This window comes from Phalacrocorax carbo, chromosome 29, assembly GCF_963921805.1.
Source record: "Phalacrocorax carbo chromosome 29, bPhaCar2.1, whole genome shotgun sequence".
In the NCBI taxonomy this organism is placed as follows: domain Eukaryota; kingdom Metazoa; phylum Chordata; class Aves; order Suliformes; family Phalacrocoracidae; genus Phalacrocorax; species Phalacrocorax carbo.
In genome coordinates, this window is record NC_087541.1 from 1,289,725 (window position 1) to 1,311,796 (window position 22,072).

The window sequence follows — 22,072 nt, forward strand, 5'->3', positions numbered from 1 at the left end:
GTGGCCAATCACGGCGCGGGAGCACCCGAGGCGCCCCATAACCAGCTCCGCCCCTCCCTTTTCCCCACGCGGGGGCGGAGCTCGGGTCGGCGAACCTTGTTGACCAATCCAGACCCCACCACCCCCCACCCGCCCCGCCCCCTCAGCCCCCCAATAGGCCATTAGCGCGACCCACAGCGATGCCGTCGGCCATCTTGCCTCCCATCTCCCCCCCCGGGGTTCGGAAGGGGGGACGGGCCTTGAGGAGAGGCGTTTACTAATTGGTGACACAGCGTGGGCCAATAAAGTCAACGGCGATTGGCCGGCCTGGAGGGGAGGGGCCATGGGGGGGAAGGCGGGTCTCCGAGGTCACATGTTGCCGCCGGCGAAGCTGGCCATGGGGTAGGTGCTGGGGTCGTCCTTGTTGTGGAGCCACTTCCAATGAACGCCACCTGGGATTGGTCGATATTGCGGCCCAATGCCTTCCCCTCCCACCTTTGCCCCGCCCCCCCCCCCCCCCCCTTATTTATCCTCACCTCTCCGCCTCCGGTAAAGGCAAACGGCCAATAGGAGGCCGAGGACCAACATGGCGGCGCCGGCGGCGCAGCCGGCGACCAATGGGATGAGCTGAGGCCGGGCTGGTGGAGAGAGAGAGAGAGAGACACCGACCAATCAGAAGGAAGGTAAATGACCCCCAAGTTGGGGGTCTGCCCCATAGGTCAGGAGGCACCATGTTGCCCCGCCCCCGCCTCCAAAAACCCAATTTCTCCCCAATTTTGGTGTCCCAGTGTGACGTCAGAAGGTCCCTCCGGCCAATGAGGGCCCTCAAAGCCCCTCCCGTGATCACGTGAGCACTGGAAGGTCCCCAAGGTCCCACCCCATAGGTCAGGAGGCACCATGTTGCCCCGCCCCCACCCCCACAAACCCAATTTCTCCCCAATTTTGGTGTCCCGACATGACATCAGAAGGTCCCTCCGGCCAATGGGGTCCCTCAAAGCCCCTCCCTTGGTCACGTGAGCGCGGGGCGGGTCCCCGAGGCCTTCGGGCCCTGGCGCGGTTGGGCGGGAGGAGCTCACCTTGCGCGGTGACCGTCATGGCTTCGCTGAGCGGCGACGGGATCCACCAATCGCTGACCTTCTCCTCGTAGCGGCAGGTGAAGCGGCCGCTGGCGCGGCGGGCCTCAGCGGCGGGGATGGTGAAGCGGAAGCGCTCGGCGGCGGCCATGGCGGTGAATTGCTGGACGCCATCTTTGTAGAAGGCGAATTTGCGTGGGGCGGCGGGGCCGGCGGCTGCGCACGTGAGGCCCAAGGGGTCGCCGTCGATGACGTCGCCGGACGGGGGGTCCAGGAGCAAAGAGGGCTGGGAAGGGGGGGCTGGGGAGACACGGGCGGGGGGTGGGGGCGGGTGAGAGGAGAGGCGGCACCACGGGGCGGTGACGCTCGCAGTGGTGGAAAAGGGGAATTTGTGATGGAAAAAGTGAAATTCATGAAAATGTGAGGTTCGTGAAAATGTGAAATTAATGAAAATGTGAAATTTGTTACCACAAGAAGGTGAAATTCATGAAAATGTGAAATTTGTTACCACGAGAAGGTGAAATTCATGAAAATGTGAAATTTGTTACCACGAGAAGGTGAAATTCATGAAAATGTGAAATTTGTTACCACGAGAAGGTGAAATTCGTGATCATGAAAACGTGAAATTTGTCATCACGAGATGACAAAATTAATGAAAAACGTGAAATTCATTGTCACGAGACGATGAAATTAATGAAAATTTGAAATTTATTGTCACAAGATGATGAAATTAATGAAAATATGAAATTCATTGTCACGAGAAGGTGAAATTCATGAAAATGTGAAATTCATCATCTCAAGAAGGTGAAATTTGTGTTCATGAAAACGTGAAATTTGTTGTCATGAGAAGGTAAAATTCATGAAAATGTGAAATTCATGAAAATGTGAAATTTGTCATAATGAGAAAATGAAATTCATCATCTCAAGAAGGTGAAATTCATGAAAACATGAAATTCATCGTCACCAGAAGGTGAAATTCGTCATCATGAAAATTTGAAATTTGTCGTCACGAGACAGTGAAATTCATGAAAACGTGAAATTCGTCATTGCCAGAAGGTGAAATTCGTGAAAATTTGAAATTCGTCGTCGCGAGACGATGAAATTCGCGATCGTGAACACGTGACCCCTCGAGGCCACGACAGGGTGGATCCCGTCGTTGCGAGGCCCCGCCCTCGGCCCCGCCCCCCCCCGGGAAGGCCTTTCAAGGGTGGACGGCGGCCTTTTACGTGCCCGAACGTGCCCTCGGGGCGAAAGGGCCGAAACCCGTCGCTTTTCAACCAAATTTTCCCCCCTCCCCCCTCAAATTTTGAAATCTTCGGCCCGACCCGGGCCTGAATTTGGGGCCGGGCGTGCGACCGCCTCCAGCCCTCGCCGCGGGACCCGAGGATGGAGCCTACCCTTCACGGTAACGCCCACGGCTTCGCTCCGGGGCGTCGGCACCCACGTCCCGCCCACGTCCTCCTCCACCGCGCAGCTGAAATTCCCGCCGAAGCTCTTGGGGATTCGCGGGAAGAAGAATTCGGAGAAATTCCCGATTCTCCTCAATTTGGAGCCCGCTTGGCCCGGAGAAATCTCCAAGCCGTTCCTGTAGAAGCGGAACCTCAACGTGAAGTCGTCTCTGGAGGCCTCGCACGTGAGGTGTAAGGGATAATCTTCGCCCACCACGCCGGTGGGAGGATCAACACCCAAGCGAGGAGCCAGAGCGGCCTCTGGGGAGAAAAATTGGGGAAGAAGGCCTTAAAAACGCCTTAAAAACACCTTAAAAACACCTTAAAATGCCTTAAAACACCTTAAAGTGCCTTTTTTAAATGCCTTAAAAACGCCTTTAAAACGCTTTAAAAATGCCTTTAAAAGCCTTAAAAACTCCTTAAAAATGCCTTTAAAAAGCCTTAAAAACGTCTTAAAATGCCTTTTAAATGCCTTTTTAAATGCCTTTTTAAATGCCTTAAAAAGGCCTTAAAAAGCCTTAAAAATGCCTTAAAAATGCCTTAAAACACCTTAAAAATGCCTTAAAGTGCCTTTTTAAACGCCTTAAAAATGCCTTAAAAACGCCTTTAAAAAGCCTTGAAAACGCTTTAAAAACTCCTTAAAAATGCCTTAAAAACGCCTTAAAAACGTCTTAAAATGCCTTTTTAAACGCCTTAAAAAGGCCTTAAAAACGTCTTAAAAAGCCTTAAAAAGGCCTTAAAATGCCTTAAAAACGCCTTAAAAGCGCCTTAAAAGCGCCGGTTTGGGGCAAAAGCACATCCGCTGGGCGGCGGGAGGAAGAGGCGGCCGAAGCTCGGCTTCCGCTCGACCGTTCTGAGCGGGCAAACCCAAACGTCGGCCCCGCGGCGACGGCGGCGGGGGTTGGGGTCGCTCCCCCGCGCCGGCGGCTCCTTCCCCGCGCCCGGAAGAAGCCGGGTTTCTCCCCCGAGACTCGCGGCGTTACCTCTGACCAGCACCCCCACGGCCCGGCTGCGGTACGAGGGGATCCATCGGCCTTCGGTTTTCTCCTCGTAGCCGCAGGTGAAGTTGCCCGTGTGGTGCCGGTGGCTCCCAGGCACCCGGAGCTGAGCTTCGGCGGCTCCTGAGGCCACCACGGTGCCGTCGGCGACCTTGGCCTTCCCGTTGTAGAAATTAAACCTCCGCTCCGAATCCCCCGCCGGGGCGGCGCAGAGGAAGAGGAGGGGTTGGCCTTCGACCGTGACGGCGGTTGAGGACTTCAAGGCCAGCGTGGGTTGAGGTGGATGGTCTGAAGGTAGGAAGAAAACACCCACCCACCCCCCGCCTCAGATTAGACGTTTATTTTGGGGGGAAGCGCAGCTTTTTGGCCAACCCGAGCCTGACTCGGTTGGACCGCAACGGGGCGGGGGCGGGGGGAAGGGTTGAGGCGGCGAATTTGACTCCGTGACGGTGAAATGGAAGGAGAAAAATTCTTGAAGGAGAAAAATGGAAGGAGAAAAATGGAAGGAGAAAAATGGAAGGAGAAAAATTATTGAAGGAGAAAGTTTTTTAAGGAGAAAAATGGAAGGAGAAAAATGGAAGAAAAATTATTGAAGGAGAAAAATTATTGAAAGAGAAAAATTGAAGGAGAAAAATGGAAGGAGAAAAATTATTGAAGGAGAAAAATTGAAGGAGAAAAATTATTGAAGGAGAAAGTTTTTTAAGGAGAAAAATGGAAGGAGAAAAATTATTGAAGGAAAAAAATTATTGAAGGAGAAAAATGGAAGGAGAAAAATGGAAGGAGAAAAATTATTGAAGGAGAAAAATTGAAGGAGAAAAATTATTGAAGGAGAAAGTTTTTTAAGGCGAAAAATGGAAGGCGAAAAATTGAAGGGGAAAAATTATTGAAGGGGAAAAATGGAAGGGGAAAAATTGAAGACAAAAATGGAAGGAGAAAAATTTTTAAGGAGAAAAATGGAAGGAGAAAAATTGAAGAGAAAAATGGAAGGGGAAAAACCAAGGCCCGCCTGGGGCTCGGAGGAACGTATCTGCATCCGGCCGAAGTCGCGCGGGGAGGAGGGCGATGGCGGCGGGGGGCAGGGGAGGGGAGGGGAGGGGGCCGATGCCCCGCCTACCCCTGACGTTGATGACGACGGCTTCGCTCTCCTGGGAGCGGACGGGGCGGCGGGCTTTGTTCAGCAGGGTGTAGGTGCACAGGTGCGCCCCGCCGTCCTTCGGCCCCGTGATGTTGAAGCTGTAGACGCAGGCCCTCCTCGGCGTCCTGATGTTGACGGCCCACCCGCTCGTCCCCGCAAACTGGAACCCTTGGAGCTTCTCTTTCGACCCGGGGGCGACGCACTGCATGGAGACGGTGTCGCCGATGAGATATTCCGACTTCCACGGTGTCACGGTGATGGCGGGAGGAGGAGGAGGAAGGTCTGGGGAGGAAGGGGTTTGGGGTGGGCAGTGGGAATCTACCAGCCCCAGGCGTGGAGCTGGGGGTGGGGGAATGTCTCGAAGCCGTCGGGAAGAGGTGGGACCTGCTGGACCACCGGCGCCTCGGTGCCAAGATGGCCATTTTAAGACCCCTCCCCCCTCTGGAATGATCTAGGCCCAAAATGGCCCCCAAGGAGGGCGATTGGGCGGCTTCGATGGGTGATTTGGTCCAACCGGAGCCCCCCCGGTTGGGCCAAGGAGGCCCAATTCGGAGCAGAAAGAGGAGAAAACACCCGATTCTCCTCAAAAATCATGTATTTTGGTCGACGGAGGAGATTTCATCACCCGCGTGGTCATCGGGGGTCCCGCCAACCGCGTCGAACCAGCCGGGGGCGGGGGTCTGGTGGTTGGCTGACTCGAGGTGGGACCGCGGTGGGTCCGGCGTTGAGGCGCATTGGGTTTTGGGACAAAAAGCGGCAAATTTGAGGGGGGATGAAGGGGTCCGGGTGGTCACATGGCCCAAAAAGGGGAGGGGGGAGGTGGAATGAGTTGGAAACTCATGGAAATGAGTTGTTCCGCCCCCCCAAAAAAAATGCGTTACCTGTCACCGCCGCCCGCAAGAGGAGCATCTGGAGAGAGGCTGGAAGGGAGAGAGGGGTGGGTGAGCGGTGGGGGGTGATGGGACGGGGAGGGAAAAAGGGGAGAAAAAAGAGACATAAAAAGGGAAAATGAAAAAAAAAAAAAAGGAAAAAAGGAAAACTGACAGGAAAAAAGGAAAACTGACAGGAAAAAGGGAAAACTGACAGAAAAAGGGGAGGAAAAAGGAGAAAGAAAAAGGGAAAATAAAAAAAGAAGAAAAAGGAAAATGAAAAAGGGGAAGAAAAAGGGAAAATAAAAAAGGGGAAGAAAGGGAAAGGGAAAGAGAAAAAGAAAGAAAAAAGAAACAAAAAGGAAAGGAGAAAAGGCAAAGAAGAAAAGAATAAGAAAGAAAAATCAAGAGAAAAAGTAGAAAGAAGAAGAGGGAAAAGAACAAAGAGACGAAAGGAAAAATAATAGAGGAGAAAGAAAAGGGAAAAAAAGAAATTAAAAAAAAAGAAAATGAGAGAAAAAGGAAAAGGAAAAACCCATAAAAGGAGACCGAGGTAAATTTTAGACAAACCCAAACCCAATTGAGTGCAAAGGACCGAAGAAGCCCCGGCCCCGGCGAGGGAGGAGGAGGAGTGGGATGGGGAGGAAAAGAGGGGGAAATGGGGAAAAAAGTGAAGAAATTGGGAAAAAAGCAAAGAAATTGGGGGGGAAGTGAAGAAATTGGGGGGGAAGTGAAGAAATTGGGGGGGAAGTAAAGAAATTGGGGGAAATAGAGAAGAAAATGGGGAAAAAGTGAAGAAATTGGGGGGAAAAGTGAAGAAATTGGGGGGAAAGTGAAGAAATTGGGGGGAAGTGAAGAAATTGGGGGGAAGTGAAGAAATTGGGGGGGAAATGAAGAAATTGGGGGGGAAATGAAGAAATTGGGGGGGAAATGAAGAAATTGGGGGGAAGTAAAGAAATTGGGGGAAAAAGTGAATAAATTGGGGCAAAGTGAAGGAATTGGGGGAGAAGTGAATAAATTGGGGGGAAATGAAGAAATTGGGGGGAAAGTGAATAAATTGGGGGGGAAATGAAGAAATTGGGGGAAAAAGTGAATAAATTGGGGGAAAAACTGAAGGAATTGGGGGAAAAGTGAATAAATTGGGGGAAAAACTGAAGGAATTGGGGGAAAAGTGAATAAATTGGGTGGAAGTGAATAAATTAGGGGGGAAAGTAAGGAAATTGACGAAAATAGAGAAAAAATTGGGGGAAATAGAGAGGAAATTGGGAAAAAAATGAAGAAATTGGGGGAAAAGTGAAGAAATTGGGGGGGGGAAGGGAATATTCAGGGAAAAAGGGAATATTTTGGGGAAAAAATGAAGATATGGGGGGGGGAAGTCGCAGAAAAAAGGGACGAGAGGGCGAAACGGAATCGGAGGGAAGAACCGGGGCGGGTTTGGCCCAAGGGGCACGGAAACGGGTAGGAATCCGAAGGGATGGGGCGGCAAAGGAGAGGCGGCTGCTCTGGGAGAGGAGGAGGAGGAGGAGGAGGAAGACTCACTGAGCAGCGGGACGAGGCGAAGAGGCCCCATTGCGGGCAGTGTCCTCCTCTTTCTCTGTCTGCAATGACACGAACATCTCCTTCCCCTTCGGTCCAGGCCGGCTGCCCGGCCGTCACGTGAGCCCCGGTTGCTACAGAACCGGGGAAATCGACAGCAAAAAGGGGGAAAAAAAAAAACAAACACGACAACAACAACAACAAAAAACCAAAACAAATTCAAGAATTAAAAAAGAAAAGAAACCCAACATTGCAACATCTCCGTGTTTGTGGTCTCCGTGGCGTCACCGATGTCCCCTTCGGGTTCGGCCTAGAAACCAGGGGTGAGAGATGGTTTTCTGAGGCGGGAGATTTTTTTTTGAGGGGGAAGATGGTTTTTTTGATGTGGGAGATTTTTTTTTGAGGCGGGAGATGTTTTTTTCTGAGGCAAAAGATTATTTTTTTTATGCGAGAGATGGTTTTTTTAGGCAGGAGATGGTTTTTTTTGTGATGCAGGAGATGGTTTTTTTGAGGCAAGATTTTTTTTTTTGAGGTGGGAGATGTTTTTTCTGAGGCAAAAGATGTTTTTATTATGTGAGAGATGGGTTTTTTTGAGGTGGGAGATGTTGGTTTTGATGTGGGAGATCTTTTTTGAGGCGGGAGATGGTTTTTTTGTGATGCGGGAGATGGTTTTCTTGAGGCGAGAGATTTTTTTCTTGAGGTGGGAGATGTTTTTTCTGAGGCAAAAGATGTTTTTATTATGTGAGAGATGGGTTTTTTTGAGGCGGGAGATGTTGTTTTTGATGTGGGAGATCTTTTTTGAGGCAGGAGATGGTTTTTTTGTGATGCGGGAGATGGTTGTCTTGAGGCGAGAGATTTTTTTCTTGAGGTGGGAGATGTTTTTTCTGAGGCAAAAGATGATTTTTTGATGCGAGAGATTTTTTTTTGAGGCGGGAGATTTTTTTTTTTGCTGTGGGAGATACTTTTTTGAGGTAGGAGATGGTTTTTTTGGGGAGGAAAAGCACCCAAAATCGGGGCAAAGGCCGCTCCCAGTTTGGCCAAGTCTCAACCAGAGCTGTTGGGTTGTCCCCAACCTGAAGGACGACACCGGGAACGACACCTTTTGATCGCCCATTTTGGTTGGCTGCCTATTTTTGGCCTTGGTTTCGAGAGGGTAACCCCGATTTTGGTTGATTGAACGAGCTGGAGCTTCTCTGAGTCACCAGAAGAGCTTTTTTTTGGGGTGAGAAAAAGGACAAAACCAGGCAGGCTCAGGTCTTTGTGGTGTGGCAGGGCTTCCAAACGGGGCTAAAACCCTTTTTTTTAGCAATTATTGTTGGGCACAGATGACCACGACCAACATCTGGGGTGCGACGGATCAACCCATGCCGGAGAAGAGGCTCCAGCCAACCCCGTCTGAGCGAGCGGGGACCCGTTGTATGGTCACCCGCGCGGTTGGTGTGGCGGGTCCATCTCATTTTGGAGGTTCTTCGGTTGTTAAAGACACCACGGAAAGGACAACCCAGCATGACGTAATGGCGAGGACCAGGAATAACCCTTCACCTCGGTGGCATCTGCTGACGGTTGAGTTTATCAACGGGGCTGGAGGAAATAAAGGCAGGTTTTACTTCCCGATTCTGGAGGAACATCATCACTGAGGCAGAACTTCCCCTTCTCAAGTCAGCCCCTTGCGCATTTCGTACCGGCTTCCCTGTTTTTGACAAAAGCGATGACTCATTTTTAGTGAGAATCTGGGTTTCTGCGTTCGTTCGGATTGTTGGGGCATTTTTTTTCTTCAGAAAATCTGTGAAACATGGTCACGGGTTGAAATCAGAAGCTCTGGAAGACCATCGGTGGTGAGACAAAGGGGAAGGAATCATCTCCGGCTCCATGTTGTGCCGCTCTCCTGAATTCCTGGTTGTGTGGGATTTTGGGGAGATTTTGATTGGCAAGTTGAGGGTTCCGGGACATGACGTGGCCATTGTGGAGCTCCAGGACACGACGTGGCCATCATGGGGCTCCGGGACACAACGTGGCCATCGTGGGGCTCCAGATACAACATGGTCCTTGTCCCTGGTGGATGTTCAAGACTCGACGTGGTTATTGTCACCGGGGGCTCTGAAAGGGAACATGGTCCTTGTCATGTTGGGGGAGGGGCTTCAAGGTGCCACCGGGTCATCGTTGCTGGTGGGCCCGAGGTGCCACGTGGCCGTCGTCACCTCAGTGGGCTCCGAGAAAGCCATCGAAGGGTCCTGGGTGCCTCATGGAGGGACCCAGGCCTACATGACATCACCATGTGGGTCTTCCATGGGGTGAAGGCCTACAGCTCCCAGCATGCCATGGGGCAGGGACTACAGCTCTCGGCTGCTCGCTGGGGTTGGCCCATGGCACCCCAAACCCCACCTAGGGTTGGAGAGGACCTTTAAAGATCAGCCAATCCAAGCCCTTGCTGTGGGCGGGGTCATCTGCCACTAGACCAGGTTCCTCCAAGCCGCGTCCCACCTGACCTTGACCCCCAACTTCTCTGGGCAACTTCTTCCAGCATCCCACCACCCCCAGCGTGAAGAGTTTCTTCCTTCTCCCCGATCCAACCCGCCCCTCACCCCATTTAAAACCATTGGCCCTTCTCAGGTGACTCCAGGCCCTGGTCAAAAACCTCATTTTGGGGGGTCAAAGTCTCATCTGGAGGCCCCAAAGACCCATTTGGAGGTCCCAAACTCTCATTTGGAGATCCTATGGCCTCATTTAATGCTCCAAAGTCTCATCTAATGATCCCAAATATCATTTGGAGGCCCCAAAGCCTCATTTAATGACCCAAAGTCCCACTTGGAGGCCCCAAAGGCTCATTTGGAGGCCCCAAAGATTCATTTAATGCCCCAAAGTCCCATTTGGAGGCCCCAAAGCCTCATTTAATGGCCCAAAGTCTCACTTGGAGGCCCCAAACTCTCATTTGGAGACCCTAAGGCCTCATTTTATGCTCCAAAGTCTCACCTAATGATCCAAAATCTCATTTGGAGGCCCCAAAGCCTCATTTAATGCCCCAAAGTCCCATTTGGAGGCCCCAAAGCCTCATTTGGAGGTCCCAAAGTCTCACTTGGAGGCTCCAAAGATTCATTTAATGCCCCAAAGTCTCATTTGGAGGCCCCAAAGCCTCATTTAATGCTCCGAAGTCTCATTTGGAGGCCCAAAAGTCCCATTTGGAGGCCCCAAAGCCCCATTTGGAGGCCCCAAAGCCCCATTTGGAGGCCCCAAAGCCCCATTTGGAGGCCCCAAAGCCCCATTTGGAGGCCCCAAAGCCCCATTTGGAGGCCCCAAAGTCTCAAAATGAGGCCCCAGAGTATTATTCGGAGGTCCCAAACTCTCATTTGGCAGACCCAAGGTCTAAAAATGAGGCCCCAAAGCCTCATTTAATGCTCCAAAGTCTCATTTAATGATCCAAAATATCATTTGGAGGCCCCAAAGCCTCATATAATGCCCCAAAGTCTCACTTGGAGGCCCCAAACTCTCATTTGAGCCCCCAAAGCCTCATTTTAGGTTCCAAACTCCTCACTTTAAGTTACAAAGCCTCACTTAATGCCCAAAGCCTCACGCTGAGCCTCCAAAGACCCATTTTTAGGGTGCAAAGCCTTAGTTTTTGGTTCAAAGAATCATTCAACGGCAAAAGAAGCCCCTAATTTCAGGGTTCAAACACTAAGTTACACACCCAAAGCTCCATTTTTAGTGTCCAAAGCCCCATATTTAGGGCCAAAAATCTCCATTTTTAGGGTCCCAACCTGTCTTTTGTTACCCATAGCCATTTTTTTAGGGCCCAGAGCACCAATTTTACGGCCTAAACCATCATTTTTAGGGCAGAAAGCCTCGTTTTAGGCTCCAAAGCTACACTTAGAGTCTCCAAAGCCTCATTTTTACTTTCCAAAGCCCTAATTTTTCTTCCAAGTACCTCATTTTAGTCTCCAACGCCTCATTTTAGGGTCCAAAAGCTGAGGTGTAGTTTGAAAATTCTCCATTTCTGAGGCAAAAGCACATATTTGATATAAAAACCCTCATTTTCAGGACACAGAGTGGCATTTTTTAGGACCAAGGCAATTGCTTTTAGGGTCCAGCTGCATCTCGGAGTGTCCAAAGCCTCAATTTTATAGTCCAAATGGCACTTTTAAGGCTCAAACAATCATTTTTAAGTCCAAACCCCTCATTTTTAGGGTCCAAAGTCCGCATTTAAGACTCAAAGCCTCATTTTTATGTCCAAACATCTGTATTTATTGTCAAACCCCCTCATTTTTAGGCCAAACCCCCTCATTTTATGCGACAAAAGCCAAAATCACAGGTCCCAAACCTGCATTTTTAGGGTCCAAACCCCTCTTTTAACATCAAAGATTCATTTTTTGGTCCCAAAACCTCACTTTTAGAGTTCAAATAAATCTTTTAAGGATTAAAGCCTTATTTTTTTTTTGTCCAAACCCCTCTTTCAATGCTCAAAGTCTCATTCTTAGGTCCCAACTTCTCACTTTTAAGGTCCAAATCTGTGTTTTTAATGTTCAAAGCCTCATTTTTACATCCCAAACACCCAATTTTAGGGTCTAAATCTGTATTTATTTTTGCTGGTCAAAGCCTCATTTTAAGGTCCCAAACCCTCACTTTTAGAGTCCAAACCTGTATTTTTTTAGGGTTAAAGTTGCATTTTATGTCACAATACCTCAGTTTTAGGCTCCAAATCCTTCATTTAAGATTTAAAGCCTGATTTTAACGTCCCAAACACTCACTTTAGGGTCCAAACCTGTATTTTTTAGGGTTAAAGCCTCATTTTTAGGTCCCAGATTCTCACTTTCAGGGTCCAAATCAGTGCTTTTAATGTTCAAAGCCTCATTTTTAGGTCCCAAAATCTGTATTTATTGTCAAACCCCCTCATTTTTGAAGGCCCAAACCCTCACTTTCAGTAGCCAAACACATCTTAAAATGCTCAAACCCTCAATTCTTTGTCACAAACCCTCACTTTTAGGGCCCAAATCCTCACTTCTAACGCTCAAAGCCTCATTTTTAGGCCCCAAAGCCTCACTTCTAAGATCCAAACCCCTCCTTTAGGGCCCAAACTTTCATTTTTATCGTCCAAACCCCTTTTGAAATATTCAAAGCCTCATTTTTAGGTACCAAACTCTCACTTTTAGCATCTAAACCTTTCCTTTTTAGGGTCAAAGCCTCATTTTCACATCCCAAACGCTGACTTTTAGGGTCCAAGCCTGTATTTTTTAGGTTTTAAGCCTCATTTTAAGGTCCCAAACCCTCACTTTTAGGGTCCAAATCTGTGTTTTTGAGGGCCAAAGCCTCCTTTCTACGTGCCAAAGCGCAGTTTTAGGGTCCAAACACCTCTTTTATCACTCAAAGCCTCATTTTTAAGGTCCAGAACACACACTTTTAGAGTCCAAAGCCCTCCTTTATTGCTCAAAACCTCATTTTTAGGTGCCAAACCCTCACTTTTAGGGCCCAAACCTGTATTTTTTAGGGTCAAACCTCATTTTTAGGTTCTAAACTCTCACTTTTAGGGTCCTAGTGCCACCTTAAAGGCCAAGCGCCTCATTTCTAAGGTGACAAACAATCACTTTTAAGGCCCAAGCTCCAATTTTAACATTCAAAACCTCATATTTAAGGTCCCAAAGTGTCACTTCTAAGATTCAAACCCCTCTTTTATCCCTCAAAGCGTAATTTTTTGGTCCCAAAGTCTCACTTTTAGGCTCCAAACCCCTCTGGTAAGGATTAAAACACCATTTTTAGGTCCCAAAGCCTCACTTTTAGGGTCCAAGCCTTTCTTTTTAGGGTCAAAGCCTCACTTTAAGGTCCCAAACCCTCACTTTTAGGGTCCAAACCTGTGTTTTTAATGCTCAATGTCTCATTTTTACATCCCAAAATCTGTATTTATTGTCAAACCCCTGTAGCTGTACGCTTCTACGGGAGAACTTATCTTGGGCCGCATATCTCCGGGACACAGGGCTCTACCCACCCTGGGGACAGTGATGCACAGACACCAATATGATGGATACCAAATGTCCGTTTATTTACCTGTGTCACACGCTTATATAGCTCTTGAGCTTCCTGTTCCTGCCACTCCTATGGGGAGGGGTCTGTCTTTCCGTCACAGCCCGTGATCTTCCGGTCGCCGATCCCCGTCTATTCCCCTGCAAGTTATTAGTATTGAAATAAAAGAAAGGACAAGAGAATCGGTGCAGCATAGACTGTTATTTAACACATTTTATCATGAAATAGAAACAGGAGTAAAATATGAAATTCCCACAGTCGCTAAAAATCTATTTGTAAATCTTGCTGAAAACATTGCTAAGTCATTGAATGTAACCAATTGTTATGTTTGCGGTGGAACAAACCAAGGTGGACGATGGCCATGGGAGGCTTATGGAGAGCAATATAAGTAACCCCCAAGCCTGGAAAACAACGGGAAGGAGTAATAGGAAACAACAACGGGTGCTTCAGACGAGTGTAACTGGAAGGAGTTGCTGGCAGAATCTAAAAGACAACGGAAGACCAGTAGGTAATCTAGAGTGCGAGGGAGGTTACCTATGGAATGAAACTCAGAACACTTGGGATAAGTGGGGAAACCCACTGGAGATGAATGATCCATCCAAGAATTGGACCAATGGAACAACTATACCAAAAGGTTGGCCAACTCCTGAAGGACAGCACTGGATTTGCGGCAAACTGGCTTAGGCATATTTGCCGAAGAATTGGACAGGATCTTGTGTATTGGGAACTCTAAGACCCAGTTTTTTCCTGTTACCCATAAGTCGGGGAGAGCGACTGGGAGTCCCAGTTGAGGCTGATGAGTTAAGAAAAAGGCGTCATAAGCGGAGCTTACAAATTGGAAAGCTGATGAATGGCCTCCGGAGAGGATTATTGCTTATTATGATCCAGCTACATGGGCAGAGGATGGATCCTGGGGCTACAGGACCCCAATATATATGCTAAATAGAATAATTAGATTACAGGCTGTGGTAGAAATGGTTGTAAATAAGACTGGAGATGCGCTTGGATTAACTGCAAAACAGAACACCAAAATGAGAACGGCTCTGTATCAAAACCGCTTAGCTTTGGATTATTTGCTAGCACAAGAAGGAGGAGTTTGTGGAAAAATTTAACCTTAGTAACTGTTGTTTAGAAATAGATGATGAAGGAAAAGCTGTAAATGAACTTGTAAAAGAAATGAAGAAAATCGCACACGTCCCAGTTCAAGCTTGGAATGGAATCAATCTAGGAGGATTAGGGGAGGACTTTATGGGCAGTAACTGGCTTACTAAAATTGGAATAGCTGTACTGGGGACATGTGGAGGACTGTTAAGAATTCCATGTTTAATACCCTGTTTTACTAGACTCATACACTCGGTTATACAAGGAATGCAGGTAACTGCAATACCTGTTGATCCAGAAACAAGGGAAAAGAAAACTCATTCCCTGATGATAGTAAAGACAAAAGAAGCCCCAAAATTGATACCAATTCAGCAAGTATTGACTAGATGGGAAACAAAACCACGAATCAATGCCATAAAAAGAAGATGAGGGATTGTAAAACGCGTTCATCTGATCCGTGTCAATATGGAACAGCGCTGGGGCCGCGCGGTGACGTGTGACCCTCGCACATCTGCCCGTTCTGTTGGTGCTTGTGTAACCCAGGGCCGGTCGATTGACTTGTTAGTGTCGGAAGGGTTGGAATGTGGATTGGCGGTTTGTTAAGTTAATTGTTAAGAAAGAATTTTAGTTAGGAGTAGAAACTAACACCTGAGAATTTTAACAAGATAATAAATAACGCTCAGAAGGCGCTGAGGCATGGAAACTGGGGGAAGGGTAATTCCGGCAGGGGGAGAGTGCGACCACCGACCCAAGTCAGGACCAAAAAGACTTGCCCCCCCCCACCCGTAAAGAGCACGCGGGCTAATCTACGTGGCAAGCGTGGCTAATTTAACTACGGCTGCCCAACGGCAAGTGGGATGCTTATCACTGACCAGTGAGTGTAAACCTAGGCGTGTTTTTTACTAATTGTTATTAATTAATTAACTGAATATAAACCCTGTAATTTTGTATGACGGGATGCACGTTAGGAGGAAGGATCCCCCGTGCACCCAGCGCTGCTTGCTTGCCTCTATTCAATAAACTGTACACTTTAATTGGAATTCCGTTTAAGGCTAAATTAATTATAACAAGATGCATAAAACATAGTCACCCTAACCCCTACTACAGCATCTCACTATCAGTTCTATTAAGAGATATTGTCAACAACTTAAACAGGAAAAAGACCTAAGGTTTCATCTTCAGTACAATCAGGAATTCCAGCAAAATAAAAATGCGCTTACAACAAGAAGTAACCAAACAAAGCACTAAACTATTAAACTGTTTCACCACCCCCAAAAACCCAATGCAAAATCATATGAAGAAAAAGAGTAAGACACAAGTGAACTGTCTAGTATAACACTGCCAAACAGTGCCAAGCTCTAAAATCCTTCCCTCAAACACCTCCGCTTCTCTAACCATCAAAGCACACCCACCCAAAGAGCTAAAACAGCTCAAAAAAAGCTGCCGCGACCCAAAGGAACAAGAGAGCACCCACACCAGAGAAACCCCAGAACAAAATAAGCTCCCTAAGCAGAGGCTGTGGCTCATAGACCCTGGACCCCACCCACCACCCTTCTTACAATCACCTGGGAAAGGGGAGGGATGAACCATCAGAGAGTATAAAGACGGCTGGAAGCGCAGCAGGGAGTTTTATTACTTGCCTGAAGTTTGCGGTGTGGAAGAAAGCTGGGGGGGTGGGGAGAGAAGGAAAGAAAATAATTTAAAAATAGGACAACAAGACCAAAGTAGACAGAAAATTTTAAAAGTAAGAGCAATTAAGGAAACAAGGAAAATATTTTAAAACAGTAATGGCAAACTAAATGAAAGACATAGAAAAAAACTGAAAAAGGGAGGAGAGTAAGGGAAATAAAGGGGAAAAGTATTGCCCTTTTTTATAGGGGGAGAGAATCAGAAGGGCACTTTAACCACAGCTTTGTTTATGGTGCCAGCACAGGAAGGGGAACCCGCTGCCCTCGGGCACACCTGACCCTACCCAACCCCTGTGCCTCTGACCGCAGACCAACATGGCCAGTGGAGCACGGTGGCCAGGACCTACAGCTCCCGGCCCGCCCCGCCGGGGCCCCTACGGCTCCCGGCCCGCCCCGCCGGGGACACTACGGCTCCCGGCCCGCCCCGCCGGGGACGCTACGGCTCCCGGCCCGCCCCGCCGGGGACGCTACGGCTCCCGGCCCGCCCCGCCGGGGCCCCTACGGCTCCCGGCCCGCCCCGCCGGGGCCACTACGGCTCCCGGCCCGCCCCGCCGGGGCCCCTACGGCTCCCGGCCCGCCCCGCCGGGGACACTACGGCTCCCGGCCCGCCCCGCCGGGGCCCCTACGGCTCCCGGCCCGCCCCGCCGGGGACACTACGGCTCCCGGCCCGCCCCGCCGGGGCCCCTACAGCTCCCAGTGTGCCCTGCGGGGGCTATGACAGACACGGCGGAAGGGAAAATGGCGGCCGCGGGCAGAAGCACGTCTTTCTCCCCCGCGGGGGTGGGGTGGGGGTGCCCGCACTTCCTGCGGCTCTGATTGGACGTTGGCGCCCAGGCGTGGGCGGGACTTCCCCTCCAGGCCGAGTCCTGCTTCCGGTGGCGGCGGCCGCGGCCGGAGCGTGAGCGCCGGGGGGGGCGTGTGGGGGTGGGGGGGGGGCGGCTGGGGGCGATCGTGGTCCCGGGGGTGGCGGGGCCGTGGGGGCGGTGGGGGTTGCGGGGCGCCGAGGTCCCCACCGCTCTGTGCCCCTGCCCCAGGCCGCCATGAGCCTGCAGTGGACGGCTGTCGCCACCTTCCTCTACGCTGAAGTCTTCCTCGTCCTCCTGCTCTGCGTCCCCTTCGTCTCGGCCGCCAGGTGAGGCGGGGCCCCCCCAGGGCGGGGGTTGCCTGGGGATGGAGGGATGTCTCAGGGGTGAGGAGGGGGTCCTGGGTTTCGTGGGGCCGCGGAGCTGGGGGGGGGGGCTGTTTTTCCCCTGGGGATGAGGGGTGTCCTGGGGATGGGGGCATCCCCCGTACTGGGGGCCGCGGGGGGGAGGCAGTCCCGGGGGCGGAGGGGTTGTCCTGGGGCTGGGAGGGCAATGGGGAAGGTGTTCCCTGGGGCTGAGGAAGAGGCCCCGGGGCAGATGGGGTGTCCTGGGTTGGGGGGGGGGGGAAGGCAGATGTCCCCAGGGCTGGGGGGTCCCTGTGACAGCAGGGCTTCCCAGGACTGAGAGGGTCCCCGGGGTGAAGGGGGTGTTCTGAAGGGGGGCGCGGGGGGGCAGTCCTCAGGACAGAGGGTCCCAGCTACCATTCCCAACCTGTGTCCCTCCCCAGATGGCAGAAGATCTTCAAGTCACGCCTGGTAGGCCTGGCTGTGGCCTACGGCAACACCGTCTTTGTCGTCCTCATCATCATTCTCATCCTCCTGCTCTTAGGTGGGTGCTGGCTCCTCTCCCAGCTGACCCAGGGGAGGCTTGGGAGGGGGGTGCTAGGCGACCCCCACTGACACACACCACACTCCCTTCCCCCAGACGCCGCGCGGGAAACCCGTAAGTACAGCGTGACAGAGCTGGCAGCCCTGCAGAGCAGCCCTGGCGCCCTCGAGCACTTCCACATGAAGCTTTTCCGGGCTCAGCGCAACCTCTACTTGGCTGGCTTTGCCCTTCTGCTCTCCTTGTGAGTCTGGGGGGGCTCGGGGGGGGGCCGGGGGGGGCCGCAGGGCCTGGCTCACCCTCCCTCCTGCAGCCTCCTGCGCCGCCTGGTCACCCTCATCTCGCAGCAGGCCGTTCTGGGTGCCTCCAGTGAGGCTTTCCGTAAACAGGCGGAGGGCGCTAGCCAAGCTGCCCGGCGCTACATGGAAGACAATGATGCCTTGCGGAAGGTACTGCGGGGCGGGGGGCAGCGCCAGGGGCAGCAGGGGTGCCCCAGGCCCCTCCGGCCCTGACGTGCCCCCCGCATGTCCCCCCCCAGCAGCTGCAGGAGGCAGGGGGTGATGGGGGCAGCACCTCCCCCTCCCACGACGAGAACGAGACGCTCAAGGCCAAGGTGGAGAAGCTGAAGGAGGAGCTGGCAGCCAGCAAACGCAGTACGGGGGGGGGACCTGAGGAGGAAGGGGTGGGGGGGATGGGGGGTTTGGAGGTGCCCTTGACACACCCCCACCCCTTTCAGCTCTGGAGAAGGCAGAGAACGAGGTGCAGGCCATGCGGCGCCAGGCCGAGGGGCTGACGCGGGAGTATGACCGGCTGCTGGACCAGCACGCCCGCCTGCAGGTACAGGAGGGACCCTGCAACCCCCCCAAACACCCCGATCCCGTCAACACCCCAACCCCCCTAACACCCCTCAACCCGTGCTCCCCCAGGCTGCCCACGATGGCCCCCGGGACAAGAAGGAGGAGTGACGGACCAGGCCACACCCACTGGACCATGCCCCTGCCGCCCCACCCCCACCCCCCCCACATATTCGGGCACCCCCTGTGCTGCTGGGGGGGGCGGCAGCAGGGATCAGAGCCCAGCTTTGGTCTCAGTTGGGTTTTTTGGGGCTCAAATTGCTTTTGGGGCAATGGCCCTCCCCCCCCTCACCAACCAGCTTTTGCTTCAATAAACAAGTGGGATCAGGCTGGGCTTGTCTCTGTTCCGCTCCCAGGACCCCAGCCCCACCCCAGGACCCCAGCCCCACCCCAGGACCCCAGCCCCACCCCAGGACCCCAGCCCCACCCTTGCCCCCCTGTCTGCAGCCAGAGACCACCAGGGCTCCACCACCTTTATTGGCACCATGCAGTAGTGGAGGGGGTGGAGGGGGGGAGGCGTGCTGCGGGGCAGCTTATTCGTCCATCCATCCGTCTGTCCTTCTGCCAGCACCCCACAGTGCTGTGGGAAGGGCTGCGGGGTCTGTCTGCCTGCTGGGCCCGCGAGGCTGCAGGGACAGCCATGGGGCTGTCGCGTGCTATGGGGCAGGTCCCACTTTGGGTGGGGCAGTCCGAATGTTCATCCTTGGAGCGCCCCACATGCTATGGGGCAGGGTGCAGGGCCCGCGCCTGGGCCCGCAGCGCTTCAAACTCCCTCTGCACAAAATCTGTCAGTACCTTCCGCATCTCCACCTGGGGGAGCAGAGGACCGGGCCCCACAGAGCCATGGGAAACAGGCCCCATGGAGCTGTGGGGCAGAGCAGCAGTATTCCCCACCTCCTGCCATGGGGCAGCCCCCCCAAGCACTCACCGTCGATGTGCCCTCAGCCCGGAGCCGCTCCAGGAGAGGCCGGACGCTGAACGGTCGTCCCACGACGACTGTGATCCGCTGCAGGACAGCATCAGTACCCCACAGCCTGCCCCACAGATACCCTCCAAGCCCAGAGCCTGCCCCATGCACCTCCCCCAGGTCTGCCCCATAGCACGCCCCACGGCCAGCCCCCCCACAGAGCTGTCCCGCCATGGGAGCGCCCCATACCGCAGCCCCACAGTGCTTCCCGAGCCCGCCCTGCTCCCCACCCCACAGCCGGGGTGTCTGTGTGCTGCCCCGCACTCACCTGCCCCACACGGGGCACATACGGGGGGGTGTTGGGCAAGACGTCGTTCATGCCTGGTGCAGGGGGTCAGCAGGTGCCTGTGCAGCGGGACAGACCCCACAGCAGGATCCAGCCCCACGGCGGGACCCCCCATCCCTGTGCCCACCTGACTCCCCCCACAGTGCCACCTACCCGTGTCCACCAGCCCACCCTCCCCCACGAGCGCCCCCCCAGCCCCCCCCCCACACCCTCATGCACCCCACAGCCCCGCTCACCCCCGTGCCACAGGGGCAGGATGACGGGGTCAAGGCGGCACTCGGCCAGGAGGCGCCCGATGCCTGCAGGGGGGGCAAGGTGCCATTTTGGGGGGGCCAGGCAGCCCTCGAGGGGCCTGGGGGGTGATCAGGGGAGGCACGAGAGGGCAGCTGGGGGTCAGAGAAGCAGTTGGGGGACAGAGAAGGCAAGTGTAGATGGCAACGGGGGGGGGGACAGCAGGGGACAACTGGGGTCAAGGAGCAGCTGGGGGGCAGGGGGAAGCCAGCAGGGGGACTCACCCCACTTGAAGCGCACAAACTCCTGCCCCATGTTCACTTTGCCTGTAGGGACACAGGGCCATGGAGGGGGAGGGCAGCACAGGACACCCCGCTGGGCCCCCCCCCAGCCCCACCCCCCACATCTGGAAAAGAAAGCAGACCAACCCCCTCTGCTCCCAGTTCCCCCCAGTCCACCCCAGGAGTCCCAGCAATCTTGATATAAATGCATTTGCCAGCCCCAGTGCTCCCAGTCCCTCTCGTGCAGGCGAGCCTTCCCATTCCCCAGTTCCCCCAGTACCCTCGGGGAAGACGTGCACCCAGTCTCCCTGGTTGAGCTTCTCCAGGATGAAATCCATCCCTCGCTGGTACACGCCATCCCCTGGGGACACCAGTTCAGCACGCTGGGATCCCACCAGTACGGGCTGGGACCCCACCAGTACGGGCTGGGACCCCACCAGTACGGGCTGGGACCCCACCAGTACGGGCTGGGACCAGCCCAACACAACCCCTCCCTCGCTCCCCCAAAGTAAGCCAGAATCTCTGCCAGTACGGGCCGCGACCACCCCAGTACAAGCTAGGACTCCCCCAGTACAGATGGCGATCCCCTCCTTGGCCCTGCACACCTGTTGTCCACTTGTCCCCAAATCCCTCCCAGCTGCCCCCCACTCCCTCCCAGATGCTCCCAGTTCCCCTCGCTCACCCCGGCAGACGGGGACGCAGCGGCCCAGGCTGAAGAACCGTGAGTGCAGCTCCCGGGTGAAGCAAATGTCAGCGGCTGTGGGGGTCCTGGGGTGGGGGGGCAGGGGGTGAGCAAGGAGAGGGCTCCCCAGGACCCCCCCAAGCACACGCCCCCATACCACCGCATCTTGTGGAGGCTCCAGACGTGCCGCAGTTTCAGGGAACCTGGTGGATTGAAGGAGAGGGGATCACAGGGCCACCCCCAGCCCAGCCATGGACCCCAGGCAGACCCACAGAGACCCTCAAGAGCCCCTGGGGTCCTGCAGCACCCTGGGGACCCCCCCTGGCGACCCCTCCCCATCACCCCCACCTCCCTCAAGAGCCCCTGAGGACCCCCTCGGTACCCCTAGGGAACCTCTGGGGACCACCCCAGCACCCCTGCGTCTCCCCCAGCACCCTTGGGATCCCCTGAGGACCCCCCAGGCATCCCTACCTCTCTCAAAAGGCCCTGGCGACCACCCCAGCACCCTCTGGACCCCCTGGGAACCCCCCCAGGCACCCCTGTCCCCTCCCGTGCCCCCACCCCAGCACCCCTGGGCCCCCCCAGGCGCACCCCAAAGGTGGGGGTCGTCCATGCAGGACTGGTGGTTGGAGAGGGTGAGGAGGGGGGTGCGGGGCCCCCGGCGCTCCACCAGCTCGTGCAGCACCTCGGCGTTGTGCACGCGCAGCCGGTTGAGGTACCCTGGGGGGGGGGACGGGGACGGTCGGTCGGGGGGGGGGGGGGGGAAGGGAGGGGGGCCTCCCCTCCCTCTCCCCCTCCCCCCTTTTTCCAGCCGCCTCCGCTCTCCGGGGGGGCACCGGGGGGGGGGCACTCACGGGTCCAGACGCAGCTGTAGGTGCCCACCAGGCCGGTGACGAGGCGGCTGGCCAGGGCCCAGGGCAGGGGCGGCCCGGCGGGGAAGGGCCACCTCACGGCCAGCGGCATGCTGCCATCGCGGGGGCCTGGGACGGCACCTGGGGACGGGGACGGGACCGGGGGCGGTCACAGGGGACCGCGGGCCGAGGACAGGGGGTGGGGGGGGTGGGGGAGTACCCTCCCGTCCCAGAGCCCCTGCCCCGCTCACCTACAGCCGGCCGCCCCACCGAGCGTCGTAAAGGTCGCGCAGCAAGCCTCCCTCCTGCCGTCAAGCGAGCCGTCCCCCCCCCACCCACTATCGCAAACCAAGAGGGGGAGCTGCCGTCGAGCGCTACGCGAGGTCGTAAACGCGTCCG

At 54.1% G+C, this 22,072-nt stretch overlaps 3 protein-coding genes across 9 annotated transcripts; 1 reads left to right on the forward strand and 2 right to left on the reverse strand.

The window, feature by feature from the left end:
• Window positions 1-301: 301 nt before the first annotated feature.
• On the reverse strand, window positions 302-15,948 carry LOC135318360 (uncharacterized). Of its 3 annotated transcripts, XM_064475572.1 has the most exons (10): window positions 15,711-15,948; window positions 13,069-13,184; window positions 7,042-9,135; window positions 5,515-5,553; window positions 4,613-4,915; window positions 3,484-3,786; window positions 2,450-2,761; window positions 1,056-1,352; window positions 516-617; window positions 302-431 (listed from the first exon to the last, which is right to left on the reverse strand). In XM_064475572.1, the coding sequence occupies exons 3-10, from the start codon at window positions 7,070-7,072 to the stop codon at window positions 349-351; spliced, it is 1,470 nt and encodes a 489-aa protein (XP_064331642.1). In that variant the 5' UTR covers window positions 7,073-9,135; window positions 13,069-13,184; window positions 15,711-15,948; the 3' UTR covers window positions 302-348. The 3 variants fall into 3 exon arrangements, with proteins under 3 accessions (XP_064331642.1, XP_064331643.1, XP_064331641.1); XM_064475573.1 differs by lacking the exons at window positions 13,069-13,184; window positions 15,711-15,948 and adding an exon at window positions 9,237-9,614; XM_064475571.1 differs by lacking the exons at window positions 13,069-13,184; window positions 15,711-15,948 and having other exon boundaries at window positions 7,042-9,614.
• A 626-nt stretch (window positions 15,949-16,574) lies between these two features.
• BCAP31 (B cell receptor associated protein 31) lies at window positions 16,575-18,704 on the forward strand. 3 transcript variants are annotated; one of them, XM_064475586.1, is made up of 8 exons: window positions 16,575-16,731; window positions 16,868-16,965; window positions 17,424-17,524; window positions 17,621-17,765; window positions 17,835-17,970; window positions 18,060-18,174; window positions 18,258-18,358; window positions 18,448-18,704. In XM_064475586.1, the coding sequence occupies exons 2-8, from the start codon at window positions 16,874-16,876 to the stop codon at window positions 18,484-18,486; spliced, it is 729 nt and encodes a 242-aa protein (XP_064331656.1). In that variant the 5' UTR covers window positions 16,575-16,731; window positions 16,868-16,873; the 3' UTR covers window positions 18,487-18,704. The 3 variants fall into 3 exon arrangements, with proteins under 3 accessions (XP_064331656.1, XP_064331658.1, XP_064331657.1); XM_064475588.1 differs by having other exon boundaries at window positions 18,063-18,174; XM_064475587.1 differs by lacking the exon at window positions 16,575-16,731 and having other exon boundaries at window positions 16,810-16,965.
• A 130-nt stretch (window positions 18,705-18,834) lies between these two features.
• On the reverse strand, window positions 18,835-21,810 carry TAFAZZIN (tafazzin, phospholipid-lysophospholipid transacylase). Of its 3 annotated transcripts, XM_064475580.1 has the most exons (10): window positions 21,677-21,810; window positions 21,414-21,542; window positions 20,980-21,025; window positions 20,823-20,908; window positions 20,421-20,501; window positions 20,144-20,185; window positions 19,865-19,927; window positions 19,611-19,663; window positions 19,304-19,381; window positions 18,835-19,185 (listed from the first exon to the last, which is right to left on the reverse strand). In XM_064475580.1, exons 1-10 carry the CDS (start codon window positions 21,783-21,785, stop codon window positions 19,096-19,098), a joined length of 777 nt encoding a protein of 258 aa, XP_064331650.1. In that variant the 5' UTR covers window positions 21,786-21,810; the 3' UTR covers window positions 18,835-19,095. The 3 variants fall into 3 exon arrangements, with proteins under 3 accessions (XP_064331650.1, XP_064331651.1, XP_064331652.1); XM_064475581.1 differs by lacking the exon at window positions 20,421-20,501; XM_064475582.1 differs by lacking the exon at window positions 21,414-21,542 and having other exon boundaries at window positions 21,677-21,808.
• Window positions 21,811-22,072: the final 262 nt, after the last annotated feature.